The sequence below is a fragment of the Syngnathoides biaculeatus genome, chromosome 17, assembly GCF_019802595.1.
Source record: "Syngnathoides biaculeatus isolate LvHL_M chromosome 17, ASM1980259v1, whole genome shotgun sequence".
Classification (NCBI taxonomy): Eukaryota; Metazoa; Chordata; class Actinopteri; order Syngnathiformes; family Syngnathidae; genus Syngnathoides; species Syngnathoides biaculeatus.
Genome location: NC_084656.1, coordinates 589,828 through 610,262, shown reverse-complemented (window position 1 = coordinate 610,262; position 20,435 = coordinate 589,828). Strand labels below are relative to the sequence as shown.

Here is a 20,435-nt window from a genome sequence, read left to right as displayed (position 1 = left end):
CACTGTTTTATAAACTTTGCCCTTCATCCTAGCAGAGACTCTTTCGTCACATAACACACCAGACACCTTCCCCCATCTGTTTCAACCTGTTTGGACCAGTTTCTTCACTTCCTTACCACACTCACCATTGCTCAGCTGTTCCAACCTGCTTGGACCAGTTTCTTCACTTTCTTACCACACTCACCATTGCTCTGTTTTGTTGACCCTGAATATTTGAAGTCGTCCACCCGTGCTATCTCTTCTCCCTGTAGCCTCACTCTTCCCCCTCCACCCTTCTAATTCACGCACATATATTGTTTTACTTCGGCTAATCTTCATTCCTCTCCTTTCCAGTGCATGTCTCCATCTTTCTAATTGTTCCTCCGCCTGTTCCCTGCTTTCACTGCATATCACAATATCATCTGCGAACATCATGGTCCAACGGGATTCCAGTCTAAGCTCATCTGTCAGCCTATCCATTACCACTGCAAACAGGACGGGGCTCAGCACAGATCCCTGATGCAGTCCACCTCAAATTCTTCTGTCACACCTATGGCACACCTCCCCATTGTTCTCCAACAAAGACGCAATGTTGCTCCTTCTGACCTTCTCTGTACTTTTTCCCCAGAATCCTCAAGACAAATGATGCATCTGTGGTACTCTTTCTAGGCATGAAACCATACTGTTGCTCCCAGATACTTACTTTTGTCCCGAGTCGAGCCTCCACTACTCTTTCCCATAACTTCATTGTGTGGCTCATCATCTTTATTCCTCTATAATTCCCACAGCTCTGAACATTACCTTTGTTCTAAAAAATGGGAACTAGTACACTTTTCGTCCATTCTTCAGGCATCTTTTCGCCTGCTAGTATTCTGTTGAATAAGTTGGTCAAAAACTCCACAGCCATCTCTCCAAATTGCTTCCATACCTCCACCGGTATTTTTTCAGGACCAACTGCCATTCCATTTTTTATCCTTTGTAGTGCCTTTCTAACTTCCCCATACTGATCATTGCCACTTCTTGGTCCTTCACACTTGCCTCTTCTTCTCTTCCTTCTCTCTCATTTTCTTCATTCATCAACTTCTCAAAGTATTATTTCCATGTACACTACTGGCACATTTCCATCTCTATCCTTAATCACCCTTACCTGCTGCACATCCTTCCTGTCTCTATCCCTCTGTCTGGCTAACCTGTAGAGATCCTTTTCTCCTTCTTTCGTGTCCAACCTCATGTACATGTCTTCATATGCCTCTTGTTTAGCCTTTGCCACCTCTACCTTTGCCCTACGTCGCATCTCGATGTACTCCTTTCGCCTCTCCTCAGTCCTCTCAGTATCCCACTTCTTCTTCGCTAATCTCTTTCCTTGTATGACTCCTTGTATTTTGGGGTTCCACCACCAAGTCTCCTTCTCCCCTTTCCTACCAAAAGACACACCAAGTACTCTCCTGCCTGTCTCTCTGATAACCTTGGCTGTAGTAGTCCAGTCTTCCAGGAGCTTTTGCTGTCCATCGAGAGCCTGTCTCACCTCTTTCCTAAAGGCCGCACGACATTCTTCCTTTCTCAGCTTCCACCACATTGTTGTCTGCTCTACCTTTGTCTTCTTAATCTTCCTACCCACCACCAGAGTCATCCTACACACTACCATCCTATGCTGTCGAGCTACACTCTCCCCTACCACTACTTTACACTCAGTAACCTCCTTCAGATTACATCGTCTGCACAAAATATAATCCACCTGCGTGCTTCTACCTCCGCTCTTGTAGGTCACTATATGTTCCTCCCTCTTCTGGAAATAAGTGTTCACTACAGCCATCTCTATCCTTTTTGCAAAGTCCACCACCATCTGTCCCCCAAAGTTCCTTTCCTAGATGCCGTACTTACCCATCACTTCCTCATCGCCCCTGTTTCCTTTACCAATATGTCCATGTTTTATTGAAAGGATCGGTGCTGGTTGGCGCTCAGGAGACAAAGATGACACTCAACAAAAGACCAACGTTCCCAAATGCTATTTAGCCTCAGTAACTGGCATATTTATTTCGACCAAATGCAAGTTCTCAAAACACGGTTGACATTGCGTGAAATCAATCATATGAGCCTCTTACCTATGCCGAGAAGGTGGAGAGCCGTCACCCAGGTAGAGGTCCGCTTTGTCAACCAGCTCGGCGTTCGTGCGAAACCCGCAGCAGACTCTACCTGTTTGTGCTCTGCATCTCTCTATTATACTTTTCAGTTGCGTGCGAGAGAAAGGGCGGGTGGCCTACCCGTCCCACCTGGCGCCGCAACAATTGTAGCCAATTTACATTTGACACCTAAGTGTGTCCTTCAGGCTCTGAGAAACATAACAATCAAGATATCCCACAACAATGGTCGTCTTTGAACCAGATAACAAGTGAGTGCGAAACGGTCTAGACGTCTTGACTAGAAAAACAAGTGAGATAACAGTCAAGATATCCCACAACAATGTTGTCTTTGAACCAGATAAAACAAATGAGATACAATACAATGTTGTCTTTGAACCAGATAAAACAAGTGAGATACAATACATTCGGGTATTCAACGGTTATGGGAAGCATCACTAATTAACACTCCTTTCATTCCACTCTTGAGGCTTCACATATTAGTTGATATACCCGTCAAACGTCGATGGTAACACTATTCCATTTCCAGAGTGATTCATGATGTCATGAAAGAACATGGACCATAATTCCCGCAACGTTAGGTTTCTGTGAATATATTGACGTGATAAACATCCTTGCCATCTAGCATAAATGTATATATATGAGTGGGGTGAGGCACCAACTTAACAGTATAGTTCTTGATACCGAAGTGTCCATTACTTTTCTCAAGGCATACAATCATCTCATGCGTTGCATAATCACCCACTCCACTTCAGCTCGGATATGTCTTACGTAGATACACGTTAGCAGATTACATAGTGATAGCAATATTATTATAATAACCAACAGAATCAGAGGGGGCACCAAAGTCCTCCTAGCAGTGACTGACATCCCTGAAAAGATGTCCCACCAGTGATGGGCTGAGGACTGTTGTACTATTTTAGCAGCATGTTGTACCCGTCTGCTGGCTACTAATGTGGACACCATGAGCTTGGAGATGTTAGACGTATGTGACTGTATAATTTTCTGAACTTCAGTGGATTGTTCCAATGCGCATTTGAAACGCTCCAGTGAGAGGTTCCAGGGATTCTTTAGTACATCCCATTGTACTTGTGTCAGCCAATTAGACACAGAGTAATTCGTCAAACGATACGTCTGGTTTCCCCAATGCCATAGGTGCACATTATATAAGCAACCAACGAAAGGAACCGATGGTAGTTGTGAATTATTTTGCATTGTTGCCACACATAGAGCGTGTGCTCCGATTTGCCACAACATCTCCCTTCGTGGCTCCCTCGTCCAATCACAAAGTACAGCCTCTGAGTCGGTTAAACATGGATTGCTGTGTCCCTGTTGTAATGTACACGCCATTCCTCTGTCTGTTTCGTCACACTTTTTCATCTCATAAGTCGTATTAGTTCCCACATCCATCCACTCTCCATCCAGATGTAAAAACCAAAATCCTGTGGCAGTAATCACCGGTAATACTTGATACTTACATATCGTTTTGACAGTAGACACATTATACTGAGTCCAATACCCAGCACAATATGTACTGTTGCATTTTGTTCGCTCCGAGTGTAACTGTAACCAAAGTTTGCTACTAATATTCCAAACCCGTCTCCATTTGTGATAATTTTCCGTAGTCATTATTCTCTGGAATCGCTTTTTTGAGCTTCCGCATGTATCATTTGCAATGCACAGGTTGTCCAATTACCTCTCTGTGATAGATTCTTTAACGCATCATATGTTTCATTCCATAATTTTAACTCCCATGTAAATGCCTTTTTCCAAACATCTGTGTTTTCCAATTGCCCTATCATAGCTTTTGGAAGCCATACCCCTACTTGATGTATAGCCTCTGATGCATGTTGCCCTGTGTTAGATAACATTGTTCTGGTTACTTCGTTATCTGCAGCATTAGCTACACCAAACAGTGTTCCCGTTCCTCCTAAGAGAGTATCATACCAAGCTCTACGTCTTCGTGTACAGTGTGGTATATCGGGGAATTTTATTTCCCAGTGCACTCGGGTTTTAACCCTGGCTTGTGCCATGTGTGTACAGGTATCTAATACTGGTGCTATGTGTGTTCTTATAGCATTAGGTTTCCCAGGTAACACCCATATTATATACAAAAATGTGTTCCGTCCCGAGATTTCAGCGCTGTTAAAAAAAAACAGAGTTTCCTTTACGGTAATTGTCCACCTCGTCCAGTTGTGCTCATTGCAGGTCTCGGTCGTCCTGTTGTAGTGGCACATGGGGACTACTGAAGTAACGGTTAAGTTGCATCCTTGTTCCACCACCGGAATGTCCTTCCCTCCAAGGCACCTTTTGCACTTCCACATCTGACAATTGCTGGTGACGTTTACAACGTCGCAAGTTTGGTAAGCTGGACAGGTGTAGCCTCCTTGAGTACGGTCCCGGGTACTTCTTTTCCATCTTATGCGGAGCCACTGGACCTGCTTCAATTTGTCACCCTCCGTCATTGCGCAGCAGAGTTGGACCATGGCACCAAGGACAAGGATACGCGTGACCCAGCAGACGACACTGCCACCTCTTGGGCCCTCGGTCTTCCCTGGTCCGGCCATGGCGCCTCTCCGATGATGGTCTTCCAATCAGCAAATACCACCATGGCATCTGTGTTACGACAAATAGTGCATACTACAAACATGTGATTAGTTCTCTCTTGTATAACATTTTGACACCGGTACATTTACCCATTTTTCCTCTCCAGGATATAAGACGCTCACAGTAGCATCTTGCCCTTGAGCTATAATTTCTGCTGCTTGGGGAGGACCGTCTGGCTGTTTTACCCAAACTTTTGCCCCTGCCAAATCAGTGGAGCCAAATCCTCCCTCCCCTCTGGTGGTTATCATCACAGGTTTAGGTATTTCTTTTACCTTGGTTACAAGGCAAGGCTTCACTATCAATTGAGCAATTTTGTCCCCTCTTTGCAATGTAAGGGGCTGTTCTGCTAATAATTTGCATACCACTCCAATTTCTCCTTGATAGTCCGCATCAATTACTCCGGCTTGAATTGTTAACCCTTTTAGTGATAACCCACTTCGTGGTAGAATGTGTCCATATGTCCCTGGTGGACATTGGAGCCCCAATCCTGTTTTCACTATTTGGATTTCGTTGGGAACCAGAGTGATGTTTGTGAGGATTTTCAAATCCAATCCCGCTGAGCCTGGAGTAGCTCGTACGGGAATTTCAGCTTGAGGATCAATTTTCCACATTTTAATTTCCCTATTGGAATTTTGTACCGGTTCCCCCATTATCATTCGTATTAGGGGCGTTGTTCCCGACCCAAGCGGTCTATTATTAATCTGATTCACCGCCTCGGGTAAGTCTTTGCACCATTTGTCCAGCGTTCTGTTTCGAGATAGCTTTTTCAATGTCTCCTTAAGAATTCCATTCATTCGCTCTATTAGCCCAGCAGCCTGCGGATAATAGGGAATGTGATAGATCCATTCTACATGGTGAGTCTTTGCCCACTCTTTTACCACATTCCCTGTGAAATGCGTTCCATTATCCGTCTGTATTTGAACTGGTGTTCCATAATACCTCTGTATTACTTCTAAACATCGTATTGTGCTTTGTTTTGCTGTTTTACTGGGATGAACTACCAGAACCCCTGAGAATGTGTCTATTGCGGTGCAGGCATATTTACAGCCCTGCGACTGTGGCAGTGGTCCAACAAAATCCATCCGCCAGATCTGTCCGGAGGTTTTACCCCTGTGTAGCTGTCCTGCCACATGCTGAGGAACACCTCGCCTCTGATGTTGACATTCTTCACATTCTGCAATAGCGGTTCTGACATCGTCGAACTTCAGATCTATGCCCCTGTCTCGAGCCCACTGGAGAGTTCCTTGTACTCCCCAATGTCCTGCTTTAACATGAGCCCATCTAGCTAATCGTGGGCTAGACTCTCTTACTTCTGTCATGATTTTTACTAGCTGATCTGCAGCTTTGTTATAGAGAGCTTCTGAGTCTCCTCTGTTAGTGTGTGCATCCACATGCACCACAGTGATGGGAATAGTTTTAGCTTTTTCCCAAATGTCCGCCCACAACTCTTTTCCCCAAACTTCTTTTGAATTAATTTTCCACCCCGTGGCATGCCATGTGGGCATCCACGTAAGAAGCCCCTGGGCTACTGACCACGAGTCTGTAAATATGCAGAGTCCTTGCGGCCCTCCTTGCATAATTACCATATGTACTGCCTTCAATTCAGCCCATTGACTACTCTTTCCTTCTCCTAATTCTTCTAGGGATTGTCCGAGTTGTGGGTTGAACGCCCCGGCCTTCCATCGCCGTTTACCAGCAATGTATTGGCACGACCCATCAGTGAACCAAGCACGCTCTTTTCCCTCCTTATCTAGGTCGTCCCATCGTTTTCCCGCCTTTACTGGAGACTCTTCGAGAGGATGTACCTCGAACGGCGTCTCTCCATCCTCCGGAGCATCTGCAACTTGTTCATGCAACATAGAGACTCCTTTTTCCCCTATTTTAATTCGCTCAGACACATACCATTTCCATTTAATAATACTAGCTTCCTGTGCAGTTCCTATTCTATGTGTCGTCGGGTTACCTTTAACCCATGTCAAAATCGGTATATGTGTTCTCATTAACACCTTGTGGCCCGCCGTTTGAGCCTCAGTTTCAACCAATGCCCAATAGCATGCTAATAGCTGCTTTTCAAAAGGTGTGTACCTTAGGCCTGCTTCTGGGAGCTTTCTCGACCAGAATCCCAAGGGTTTACGAATCCTATCTTGCTTTTGCCACAAACTCCAGTTAGCGTACTCATTTAACGCTGACACCTGAAATTCTACCGGTCCCGATTTCATTTTTCCCAATGACACTGCTTGCTGTATCGCTTCCTTCGCCATATCAAATGATCGCTGTTGTTCTTCTCCCCAACTAAAGTCCTCCTTTTTCTTAGTGCATTTGTAGAGAGGTTGAAGTATCTGTCCCAAATGAGGAATATGATTCCTCCAAAATCCAAACAACCCGATGTATTTCCTAACATCTGCCTTGGTGTGTGGAACTGGAAAGTTAGCAATTTTAGCCTTAGCTTTTTCTGCCACTTCCCTTTCCCCTTTGTTCCAGATGATTCCTAGAAATTTCACCGTTTGCGAAGGTCCTTGGACCTTTGCAGGGTTAATTTCCCATCCGAACCCTTTCATGTGCTGTATTAGCTGTCCGAGAACTTCCTTCACCTCTTCCCCGCTCGTTCCTTGCACTAGTATGTCATCGACATAATGTGATATCATTATTTCTTTAGGAACTTTTAGCTTTTCCAGGTGCTCTGCTACCACCTGGTGGCAGATTGTGGGACTATGTAAATAACCCTGAGGTAGTCTGGTAAACGTGTATTGGCGCCCTTCCCAGGTAAACGCAAATTGATTCATCCTATCCTCAGGAATGGGAATAGTGAAAAATGCGTTAGCCAAATCTATGACCCCATACCACGTTCCGGGATGATGTTGCACTCGTTCTATAATTGTCACTGCGTCGGGCACCGCGGAAGTCAATGCAGGTGTGTGTTTATTCAATCCTCTGTAGTCTACTGTCATCCTCCAAGAGCTATCTGATTTCCTGACTGGCCACAACGGATTGTTCCAGTTTGTCGTCACCGTTTTCAATACACCAGCTTCTAAATATTCTTTAATGGTCGCCGAAATTTCTTCCTGTCCTCCAGGTATCCGGTATTGCTTTTGACTAACTACCTGTGTAGCTTGTGGTATCGGAAAAGGTGGCATTTTTACTTTACACACCAATACTGCATGAACTTTCAGTGGATTTACACCGAATTCAAATCTCCCGGCTGTCAAATAAAGTGTCATTCCGGCTAATATGTCCATGCCCACTATCCACTCTGGGATAGGGGTTACAATCACCATATATGTTTTTACAGGCATATTTCCGATTTTCAAAGGTAAGTTTACATGTTTTCCATAAACCACTTTTCCTCCTAGTCCTGTTAATGGTACTAGGGGTCCTTTCATTTTCTCTGGATTTCCATAAATTATTGAGGTCTCCGCCCCGGTATCTATTAACGCTGTTACTGTTTGAACTGATTTATCCCAATAAATTTCCATCCTCACATGAGGTCTAATATCACTGGTAGACCATCGCTGAGCCGGTTGTTGACGAGCTACCAGGGCTGCGTGGCTGCCCCATATAACGCCGAGAGAGGGAGCCCTACATCACCGCCCATGACTCTGCACATTCCCCGGAATTCCGCGTTTAGCTGGCTATCGGTGGAAAGCGCTGTGAACCGCTGATAATCCCCAGCATCTATAATAACGGCATCAGCTCCTTCCTCTAGCAACCGAATGAGCCAAACATCGATCGGTTCGCCCGGTTTCTGACGATACTTTGTTACAATATGAGTAGTCTCTTCCATTGTATAATCTTCTCTAGTCATAAACAATTCTGGCTCTGGCTGCGCTTGTGGGACCAGCCCCCGCACTCGCTCGCCATTTTCATCCAGAATCGGTCGACCGTCCGCCCCCATCAGATCCTGGATTTGATCCGGTATCACGCGTCGCTGCTCTTTTCGTCGCGTGATAGGGTGTATCTGCAGCCCCTTTAACGAGGGATACAACCTGGTCTGTGGTGGCGGGTCCGGTCTTACACCTCTATCATATTCATCATCAACATCATTATCATCATCATCATCCCCCCACATATCCCCGTTCCACTCCTCCGGATTCCACTGTGCTGACAGCCCAGTGGTGAATGAACGGATTTGCGCTTGTTCTATTTTAAGAGGTTTCTTCTTTCGCCCTCTTCGCGCCACTCGGGAGATATGCATTACAGCTCTTTCCGTTATACTCTGCATTTTTGCCAAATGCTCCTTTAATTCTTTCACTATAACCTCTAGCTGGATAACCTCTTGCGCCTTTTGATTTTCTGCGCTTCTAACCTTATCCAACTCCAACACGCAATTTTGCCAAGCTTCCGCACACATCCACAACATCTGCTGCGTGCCTCCCAGCGGAGCACGAGCATTCACATCCACCCGCTTCAACATATCACATAATGCCAGCGGCGTGGCAGCGGGATTCACTCCTGTCCACGGTCCGGGGCGTCCCCCACGTTCCCGTAAGACAGCTTCTATCTCTCGGAAAGTGATGCCTTCCCACCCGGGCGCCACCTCCTCCTCTGGTGCCTCTTGCGCACCCTTAGTTTTCCTTCTAAAACAACGCATTCTGTTTTTATCTCCTGCGCGTAGCCTGCACGATCCTGCCGACAACGCCAAAAATGTTTTATTGAAAGGATCGTGCTGGTGGCTCAGGAGACAACGATGACACTCAACAAAAGACCAACGTTCCCAAATGCTATTTAGCCTCAATAACTGGCATATTTATTTCGACCAAATGCAAGTTCTCAAAACACGGTTGACATTGCGTGAAATCAATCATATGAGCCTCTTACCTATGCCGAGAAGGTGGAGAGCCCTCACCCAGGTAGAGGTCCGCTTTGTCAACCAGCTGGGCGTTCGTATGAAACCCGCAGCAGACTCTACCTGTTTGTGCTCTGCATCTCTCTATTATACTTTTCAGTTGCGTGCGAGAGAAAGGGCGGGTGGCCTACCCGTCCCACCTGGCGCCGCAACAATTGTAGCCAATTTACATTTGACACCTAAGTGTGTCCTTCAGGCTCTGAGAAACATAACAATCAAGATATCCCACAACAATGGTCGTCTTTGAACCAGATAACAAGTGAGTGTGAAACGGTCTAGACGTCTTGACTAGAAAAACAAGTGAGATAACAGTCAAGATATCCCACAACAATGTTGTCTTTGAACCAGATAAAACAAATGAGATACAATACAATGTTGTCTTTGAACCAGATAAAACAAGTGAGATACAATACATTCGGGTATTCAACGGTTATGGGAAGCATCACTAATTAACACTCCTTTCAGTCCATTACAATCTGCACCAATCACAACTCCCTCACTGTCTGGGATGCTCAGAACTACTTCATCTAGTTCGTTCCAGAATTTCTCTTTCAACTCTAGGTCACATCCTACCTGTGGGGCATAGCCGCTAACCACATTATACATAACACCCTCAATTTCAAATTTTAGTCTCATCACTCGATCTGATACTCTTTTCACCTCCAAGACATTCTTAGCCAGCTCTTCCTTTAAAATAACCCCTACTCCATTTCTCTTCCCATCTACTCCGTGGTCGGGGTTTTATTTTTAAAAATTAAAAACAGGTTCACCGATGGTGTAGTTGTCATGCCTGACTGACAAAACTCACCCCGGTCATTATAGACCAGACTTGCAGAGTTACTTTGATCCTTGCCTTTTTTTGTACTTTCAAACTGATTCAGTTTTCAGCCGCCAACCGATTTGGATAATTGGTATCTCCTCTTATAGCTGTTTACAATTGTGCATTTTAATGAATCTGTATAACTATCTGTATAACTTGCAGAATAACTGGATTAACAGAAGAGATAACTCTGACCCCTAACACTACACAGGTTCGACAGTCTGGGCTAGCAAACCTCAAGAACTTCCTGGTTTGCCCTTCTATTTGTGGCTGTTGAAAAATCAAAGTACTCATTGAAGTTTATGAAACAGACAAGGTTGAAACTGGTATTTGTTACAGCAAGTTTTAATTTATCGGTCAAGTTGCTTAGAGTTAATTACCCCATAGTAAACTGTAAACATGGTCTGACTTTTGCGATCAGTATCTTTTTTTGTATGTCAGATAAGTTTTCAACCAGTATGGTACCTGACTCTCTATTGTTTTTTGTTTTGTTTTGTAGAGGAACAGGCATTCAGGAAAAGGCGACTCTGTATCAAGTTTATTCCACGAGACTCGACAGAGGCAGCCATCTGTGATATTCGTATCCTGGGAAGGTCAAAGCAGGCTCCCCCACAATACACCTTTATTGGGTTTGTCTTTGTTTCAATGTTTTGTTTGTTTTTGTTTCACAACATAATCAAACAATAATGTAGGGCAAGGGCTGTGGTTCCCAAAGTGGGGGGCGCAGAGCAATTGCAGAGGTGTGCGTGTGGTGGTGGTGGGGATGAATTAATGAATGAAATTAATATGATAAAAAGAAACATGTTACACTGAACATTATACTGTTAAGTTGCTTGAACGCAGTTAGCTATTACAGCCAGCAGTTTTACGGCAGTTCACATTTTTTTCATTTGTATTAATTATATTGTAATAAGTCATTTGGTTGACATTTGAAGGATCAATGGGAGCAGAGGGATTCCACGATGAATCATTTGGCCTCGCTGGTTGGCGTTCTCGTTGACGGCTCTCAGAAGAGATTAATTCACCGGCCGCCGCCTCTCGTTTTTGTTCCGGCGATGTCTGCCTCGTGGCGTTTACCTCTGTCTTCTGTTTCGTCGGCGCAAGGTCCGCAGCAATCAACCTTCGCTCGTGTGCTCCAGTGGTGGCGTTCTACCCGTGGCCATCGACTGCTCATGCTTCGGTGATGCCACTCCCATGGCCGCTGCCACGCTCTCCAGCAGCAGCGTGCGACATACGGCCGCCGTCTCTCACTTCTGTTTTGGTACCTTCCGAACAGCAGCCGCCCCATCTTCCTTGCTTCAGCGGCAGCGCCCAGCGCACGCCATCCACTACATGCTCCTATATAGTCGGCGCTCAACCTGCAACGTCCAACACGTGTTATTGCACCCGGCCTGTGTTATCCAACAAGTGCGTAGTTGTCATCTGTGCCCAACCCACCGCGTCCAAGAAGCGTTCAGCTTTACCCTAGATGCCTCTTGCTCATGTTGCGGCGGCGCTGGGCCCCCAGCCGCCTCCTGCCCAAGCCTTGGCGAACTCGATCTGCCCCTCACCCTTGCCTTGGTGTTGCTCGACCAGTAGCAGGCAGTGCCTCTTGACCATGCCTCGGTGGTGCTCTACCAGCACCAGTGTTAGCGGCTACTGCCGCTTGACCACGTCTCGGCGGTGCTCAATGAGCAGTAGCAACCACCGCCGCCTCTCGATCATGCCTCAACGGTGCTTGACTAGTAGCAGCAGGAGCCACCGCCTCTCAACCATGCCTCGGTGGGGCTCAACCAGCACCAGCGTCATCAGCTCCGCCTCTCAACTACGCCTCAGCGGTGCTTCTTCCGCAGCTGTCACTTGCTCCTGTATGGTTGGTGCTTTGCCATTGGGACCCTCCACACAGACGTTCACCTGAATCGCCCCGTAGAGGGACCCTGGTGCTTGGCATCCTAGCTGACCTCCTGAACAGCTCAGCTAAGCTCCTCGCTTTGGGTGGCCTGAACGGCCACCGGACTGGGGTGGCGGTTTGCCTTTTTGTCACGTGTTTTTGTGCTTCTGCCATTTTGGATTGCTTACCTGTGTATGACCTCTGCCATAATTAAACTACCCTTGAAAATCATGTCCCTGCCTCGTCCAGGACTACACAACAGGACTTGGTCAATGACCTGAAAAGAGCTGGGACTACCGATTTCCAAGGTGACTGTTGGTAATACACTAAGACGTCATGGTTTGAAATCATGCATGACACGGAAGGTTTCCCTGCTTAAACCAGCACATGTCAAAGCCCATCTTAAGTTTGCCAATGACCATTTGGAGTCATGGGAGAAAGTTTTGTCAGTTGAGAACATAGAAGTTTTTGGTCATAATTCCATGAACCGTGTTTGGAGGAAGATGAATGATGATTTCCATCCCAAGAACTCCATCCCTACTGTGAAACATGGGGTTGGTTGCATCATGCTTTGGGGGTGTTTTTCTGCACATGGAACAGGACGACTGCACTGTGTTAAAGAGAGGATGACCGCGGCCACGTATTGTGTGTTTGGGGAACAACCTCTTTCACTCAGTCAGAGCATTAAAGATGGGTCGTGGCTAGGTCTTTTAACATGACAATGACTCGAAGCACACAGCCAGGAAAACCAAGGAGTGGCTCTGTAAGACTCATATCAAGGTTTTGTCGTAGCCTAGCCAATCTCCAGACCTAAACCCAAAAGGAAATCTTTGAAGGGACCTGAAACTCTGTGTTTCTCAGCAACAGCCCAAAAATATGTCTGATCTAGAGAAGATCTGTGTGGTGTTCAAATACTTATTTGCAGCTGTATCACACAAATAAATAGATCTTAAATTCTACATTGTGATTTCTGGATTTTTCTTTTTAGATGATCTCTCTCAAAGTGGACATGCACCTACAATGATCTGTAGGATAATACATGGAGTGGAGGTGGGCTTTTAAAGGCAGACTAACAGATATTTGAGGGCCAGAATTCTAGCTGATAAACAGGAGTTCAAGTACTTCTTTGGAGTTGTATCACCCAAATAAATCTTTTAAAAATCATACATTTTGATGTCTGGATTTTTCTTTTTAGATTATCTCTCTCACAGTGGACATGCACCTAAAATGAAAATTTCAGACCCCTCCATGATTTCTCAGTGGGCGAACTTGCAATATAGCAGGGTGTTCAAATAACTATTTTCTTCACCGTCCATAAATGGGATACTGCCACTAAGTTTATGGAGACTGTGGCTGTGTCACAGACTGTGAATGCTGAGACAGTTGATGAACTTTTGGACAATTTCGCCTTGAAAATCACAAATGCCATTAATCGCTCCTGTTAAAACTAAGACCATCCTGAGGTGAACTAGAACACCGTGGAGGAGCACAGTGATGGTAAAGAGATCTAAATCGGAGTGTAGGAAAGCGTAACGCAAGTGGAGAAAAACTAAACTCCATATTGACAATGACCTCTACAGACAGTGTCTTTGTAATTTTAACCAAGAGTAAGTTAGAGCTGTACAGCAACACTTCGCTGAAATCATCAGTAAGAACCTCAACAATGCTCGTGTTCTATTTGCTGTGGTTGACAAGCTTACAACTCCCCCTGCCCCCCGAATCAGATCCACAACTCGTAACAGCTGACAAATGCAATGAGTTTGTCTGTTATTTTAGTTAAAAAATACACTATCAGGTCAAATGTCAGAACAAATCAGCAAAAAGATAGAATGATCTTACCTATGAAGCCACCCAGAGAAAACTGTATAAGCTTGTCACAATTTGATACAGTTGACCAAAAAACTGCAGAGAAAACTGTTCAGCAGTTGAAACCATCAACGAGCTGTCTCGACTCAATACGATCTGACTTTTTCAAAACTATTGTGAAGTCAGTGCTACCTGATATGCAGCAAATAATCAATTGCTCACTTCAGTCTGGTGAGTTTCCCAAAACTCTCAAAGTAGCTGCTGTTAAGCCTATTCTAAAAAACAGAGCACTGAATGATTCCATGTTAGCAAATCTCCCGTTCATGGCCAAGATTCTTGAAAAAGTTACTTTTCATCAACGCAGCAATTTCTTGAATTTAAATTGACTTTTTGACAAATTTCAATCAGGTTTCCAAACTCATCACAGTACAGAATCTGCTCTTATCAAAGTGTAAATGATACAAGGTTGAATACTGACTCAGAAAAAGTGTCAATGTTGGTCTTGTTGGATCTCAGCGCGGCTTTTGATATGGTAGATCCCAATATACTGCTAAACAGGTTGGAACCGTGGGTAGGACTAAATGTAACGGTCCTTAAATGGTTTAGGTCCTACTTGGAGGAAAGTAGCTACTTTTTTGGAGGTGCTCGGTCTCAGCGAATGGCAGTGACCTATGGGGTCCCTCAAGGGTCAGTTCTTGGACCTCTCCTGTTCAGCCTGTATATGCTACCCTTGGGTCAAATTCTTCAAAACTTAATTTTGACTACCATAGCTATGCAGATGACATACAGTTATATTTTACAGTGTTTCCAGAGTTTGAGGTATTGTGCCACTGTCTAAATCAGATTAATAACTGGATGAGCTAAAATTTTCTTCACCTCAATCACAACAAAACTGAGACAATTGTTTTTGGCAATAAAGAAAAGACAATTGTTCTTGAACACCTGGACTCTATATCTTTAAAAAACAAAGACCAATCTGAAACCTTGGTGTTCTGATTGATTCTGACGTGACTTTCAACAATCCTGTCAATTCAATCACAAAAACTGCCTTCTATCACCTGAAAAATATATCTTGAGTCAAGTCATGTATGTGTCAAGCAGACCAGGAAAACCTCATCCATGCTTTTATCTCAAGTAGAATTACTACTGTAATGGTCTTCTGACTGGGCTCCCCAAAAACAGTATTAAACAGCTGCAGTTCATTCAGAATTTGCAGCTCGTGTTCTGACCAAAACAAAGCGGTCAGAGCATATAGCTCTAATCCTAAAGTCCTTGCACTGGCTTCCAGTCAGCTTTAGAATATATTTTAAAGTTCTGCTATGTAAGCTATCATGCTTACATAAGCATGCTACATCAAGCATGCTATCTAAGGACACAATAAATCAATAAATGATTTAGGTCCTGAATACATGAAAAAAATGCTTTCGGAATACTAACCAGTAGAGCTCTGAGATCGACTGACTCAGGTTAAATAATGGTGCGTAGAGTCCAAAGCAAACATGGTGAAGCAGCATTTAGCTATTATGCTGCACACAAATGGAATAAATTGCCAACAGAGGTGAGGTCAGGCCCAAGTGTAAATGTTTTTAAATCCAGGTTGAAAACTCTTTTTTTCTCATGCTTTTTATAATATATCCACTTTTTGATCATATTACTTGCACTGTTATGCAGTTTTAATTTTTTTTTCATGTTTGTCATTTCTATTTTTTGAAATTTTATTAATATTATTGTGAAATTTTGCCAACCTGCAGGGTAAACTGGAAAAACAAAACTTGAAGTGCTAGAAAAGAACATTATAGCATTACAATTTTAGTTTTAATTAGCATAAACTCTGAACATTTTTGTTCCATATTGTTCCCCAGTAATGTCCATACTTTATATGTTTAGGTTTTATTTGTGATTGGTTGTGTAAACATGCCTTTTTTATTTTATTTAACAGAGAGCTAAACAACATGGGTATCTGGTATCGTATGGGTGCTGTGCCACGAACTCAGGACCCCTATCACACATCAACTGTGAATGACGTCCAGATTATGAATTCTGTCTCCGCTTCAGCTCCTGTCCAACCAACTTCCATGACTAAGTATGCCCATTTAGTATGGCATTTGTCTCATTACTACTTCATGATGATTTTGCCTTTTTATATACGTCATAAGATTTTCCATGTTCTGTAAAAGCTGCCTTAGATATATGAGTAATGTCCTAATCTGCAGGGGTCTCAAACTCATTGTAGTTCAGGGGCCACATGCAATGTAATTTGATGTGAAAGGCGCCAGACCAGTAAAATGCTACTTATTATGTCGCTTATCCTCACAAGGGTCGCGGGAGTGCTGGAGGCTATCCCAGCTGTCATCTGGCAGGAGCGAGGGTACACCCTGAACTAGTTGCTAGCCAATCACGGGCACAAAGAGACTGACAACAGGCACACTCATAATCACACCTAATGGCAATTTAGAGTCCAATCAATGCTTGTTTTTAGGATGTGGGAGGAAACTGGAGTGCCCAAAGAAAACCCATGCAGGGTGGGATTTGAACTCCGGTCCTCAGAACAGTGAGGATAATGCTCTACAGCTGCACCCCTGTGCCGCCCTACACTTAACATAATAATAAATAATAGGAATGTCCCAATCCGTCTCAATCAGATAATATAACAATGCATTAAAAAAAGATAGTGCATCCAAAATCTTTTTTCACCAAGCTGCTTGGCAATTTCTCCATAGCCCTTTCCAGCCGTGTGGAGTTGTACAATTTTGTCTCTGGTGTCTTTGGACAGCTCTTTGGTCTTGGCCATGTTCCAAGTTTGAGTCTTAGTGATTGTATAGGGTGGACAGGTGTCTTTATGCAGCTCACAACCTCACACAGATGCGTCTGATTCAGGATAATACATGGAGTGGAGGTGGACTTTTAAAGGCGCACTAACAGGTCTTTGAGGGTCAGAATTCTACCTTAACGACAGTTGTCCAAATACTTATTTGCAGCTTTATCATACAAATAAATCGGTAAAAAAAAGTCATCCATTGTGATTTCTGTATTTTTCTGTTTAGATTATTTCTCTCACAGAGGACTTGCACCTATGATGAAAATTTCACACCCCTCCATGATTTATAAGAACTTGCAATATAGCAGGCTGTTCAAATACTCATTTTCTTCACTGTATGTATGCCTTTTTCATTTTTCATCCATACCTAAATATAATGCATTCTATTAACCTTTTGAAAATATTTTTGGAAAAATTTGCGCATTATTTTCGAGAAATTATACATCTATTACATCTTCTACATCTGAAACCACCCAGGGCTGACCATGTCAGAATTTGATACAGCCAAAAAAAAAACTATCAAGCAAATGGTTCAGCAGCTGACACTATCAACTAGCAGTCTTTACTCAATACCATCTGACTTTTTCAAAGCTGTTGCGAAGTCTGTTCTGGCTGATTTGCAGTCAATAATCAATTGGTCACTTCAGTCTGGCAAGTTTTCTAAAGCTCTAAGAGTAGCTTGCAGTTAAGCCTCTTCTAGAAAACAGGGCACTGGATGAATCCATGTTCGCAAGCTATAGACCTGTCTCAAATTTCCCTTTCATTGCCAGGATTGGTGAAAAAGTTTTTTTTCAATCAACTCAGCAATTTCTTGATTTTAAATGGACTTTGACAAAGTTCAATCAAGTTTCCAAACACATCACAGTACAGAATCTGCTCTTATCAAAGTGCTAAATGATATAATGCTGAATACGGACTCAGGAAAGGCTTTTGATTCAGTAAATCACAATATACTTCTAAACAGTTTTGAAACTTTTGTAGGAATAAATGTAACGGTCCTTAAATGGTTCAGGTCCCACCTGGAGAAAAGGAGCTACTTTGTAACCAAGTGCTTAATCTCAACAAATGGCAATGAGATTTGGGGCCCTGAAGGGTCAGTTTTTGGACCCCTCCTGTTCAGGCTGCATCTGCTACCCTTTGGTCAAATTTTCCAGAACTTTAATTTTGACTATGATAGCTATGCAGATGACACACAGTTAATTATAGCAGTGTCTCCAGATGACTATAGTTTAATTGAGGTGTTGTGCCAGTGTCTAAAGCAGATAGATAACGGGATTAGCCAAAATTTCCTTCAACATAACCACAACAAAACCGAGATAATTGTTTTTTTGCAATAAAGAAAAAAGGATTGCTGTTGGTAAATACCTGGACTCATTATCTTTAAAAAGCAAAGCCCAAGACCGAAACATTGGTGTTCTGAGAGATTCCAACTCGACGTTCACATATCAAATCCATTACTAAAACTTTTAGCATTTGAAGCACATATCTAGAATGAAGGCTCATATGTGTCAACCAGACCAGGACAAGCTCATCCATGCTTTTATCTCAAGTAGATTTGACTGTTGTAATGGTCTTTCTGACTGGGTTCCCCCAAAAGAGCATTAAACAACTGCAGTTCGGGTTGTGAAGAGAATAAAGTGATAACAGCATATACAGTGCCTTGTGAAAGTATTCGGCCCCCTTGAACTTTTCAATCTTCCTTGTCCCTGCTGAAGAAAAGCAGGCCCAAACCATGAGGCTGCCACCACCATTTTTGACAGTGGTGATTGTGTGTTCAGGGTGATAAGCTGTGTTCCAAACATATCATTTTGCATTGTGGCCAAAAAGTTCGATTTTGTTTTCATCTGACCAGAGCACCTGCTTCCACGTTTGGTGTCTCCCAGGTGGCTTGTGGCAAACTTTAAATAAGACTTTTTATGTTTATCTTTGAGAAATGGCTTTCTTATTGCCACTCTTCCATAAAGGCCAGATTTTTGCAGTGTACGACTGATTGTTGTCCTATGGACAGACTCATCCACCTCAGCTGTAGATCTCTGCAGTTCATCCAGAGTGATCCTGGGCCTCTTGGCTGCATCTCTGATCAATCTTCTCCTTGTTCGAGGTGAAAGTTTAGAGGGACAGCCTGTGTGACGGTCTGAACACTCCCCCGTGCTGAAAGGTGTCATGATCCTGCCGCTCCAGCTCGGGCTGTGGGGGTGCCTGCGCGGTCGTGCTAATTGGGAGGCACACACCTGCGCCTCATGCGGGCTGATTATCCCCTGTATATATAGGACCCCGATGACGACTGGTCCATGGCCAGATCGTTGAGGTTCATGCCCTGTTCCAGCACTCTCGTATCCCTGATCGTCAACCTGTGTGTACCGACCTTCGCCTGTTCTCCGACCAACCCTAAGCCTAATTCACTTGATACTCCTGCCTGCTTTGCGGAACGGAGATCGACCGGAAAATGGAGAGCTTTGCTTTTCGACTGAGCTCCTTATTCACCACAACGGACCAATACAAAGTCTACATTACTGCAGATGCTGCATTGAGGCACCTATCAATCTCCGGTTCCATTGTACCTTCACTCGTAAACAAGACCCCAAGATATTTTAACTCCTCGACTTGAGGAAAGATCGGATCCCTGACCTGGAGAGCACACGCCACCCTTTTCCGACAGAGGACCATAGGTCGGAGTCCAAATCCCACCAGAAATGAGTGCAACTTAGTGCCAGTAATGAGGAGCAATTTCAAGTCAATGACACGAAACACACGTAGAGTAGTTGGGTGAAGTCCCATGCACCTTCAAGGACCCTGCTGAGGGTTAAGAGCTGGACCGCTGTTCCACGACCAGGACGAAAACTCCATTGCTCCTCCTGAATCTGAGATTCAACTTCCTGATGGACTCTCCTCTCCACCAACGCTGAATAAACCTTACCAAGGTGGCTGAGAAGTGTGATCCCCCTGTAGTTGGAACACATCCTGCTACCACCACCCAAGTCCGCCAATCCATGTCAACCCAGGCAGCTCCACAACATCCAGAGCCTTTAAGAACTTTGAGTGAATCTTATCTATTCACGGGTCCTTGCCACCAAGGACTTTTTTTAACAAGCTCTTTGATCTCAACCCCAGAGATAGGAGAGCCTTCCTCAGAGACGTCAGACTCTGCTTCCTCATGAGAAGGTGTGTCAGTGGATTTTAGGAGTATTCTTCCCACTGATTCATAACATTCCCAGTCGAGGTCAGCAGCGCCCCATCCCCACTACACACAATGTTGATTGTGGACTGCTTTCTCCTCCAGAGACGCCAGATGGTGACCCAGAATTTCTTTGAAGCCGCCTGGAAGACTTTATCCATGGCGCACTTAACTTAAGTTTTTTCCTCATCAAAGCTGCATTCATGTTGGCCAAGCAGTACTCTCAGCTGCCTAATTAGTCCCAAAGGGCCATAAAGGACCGATAGGAGTCCTCTTTTAGCTTGATGACATCCCTTGTGTCCACCAATGGGTTTGAGGCTTGCTGCCACGACAGGCAACGATTACCTTACAGCCATAGCCCCAGTCAGCAGCCTTGACA

General features: G+C 44.2%; 1 protein-coding gene across 7 annotated transcripts in view; it reads left to right on the top strand.

The window, feature by feature from the left end:
- mvb12ba (multivesicular body subunit 12Ba) overlaps positions 1 to 20,435 on the top strand; it is an 81,246-nt gene that overhangs the window by 23,460 nt on the left and 37,351 nt on the right. For all 7 annotated transcript variants that reach the window (XR_009799003.1, XR_009799004.1, XR_009799005.1 and 4 more), the window contains 2 exons: positions 10,887 to 11,016; positions 16,003 to 16,146. Coding sequence is in view for 4 of the 7 variants with exons in the window: in XM_061847722.1 (XP_061703706.1) it covers positions 10,887 to 11,016; positions 16,003 to 16,146 (274 nt within the window). In the remaining 3 variants the exon portion in view is untranslated. The remainder of the gene's footprint in view (positions 1 to 10,886; positions 11,017 to 16,002; positions 16,147 to 20,435) is intronic.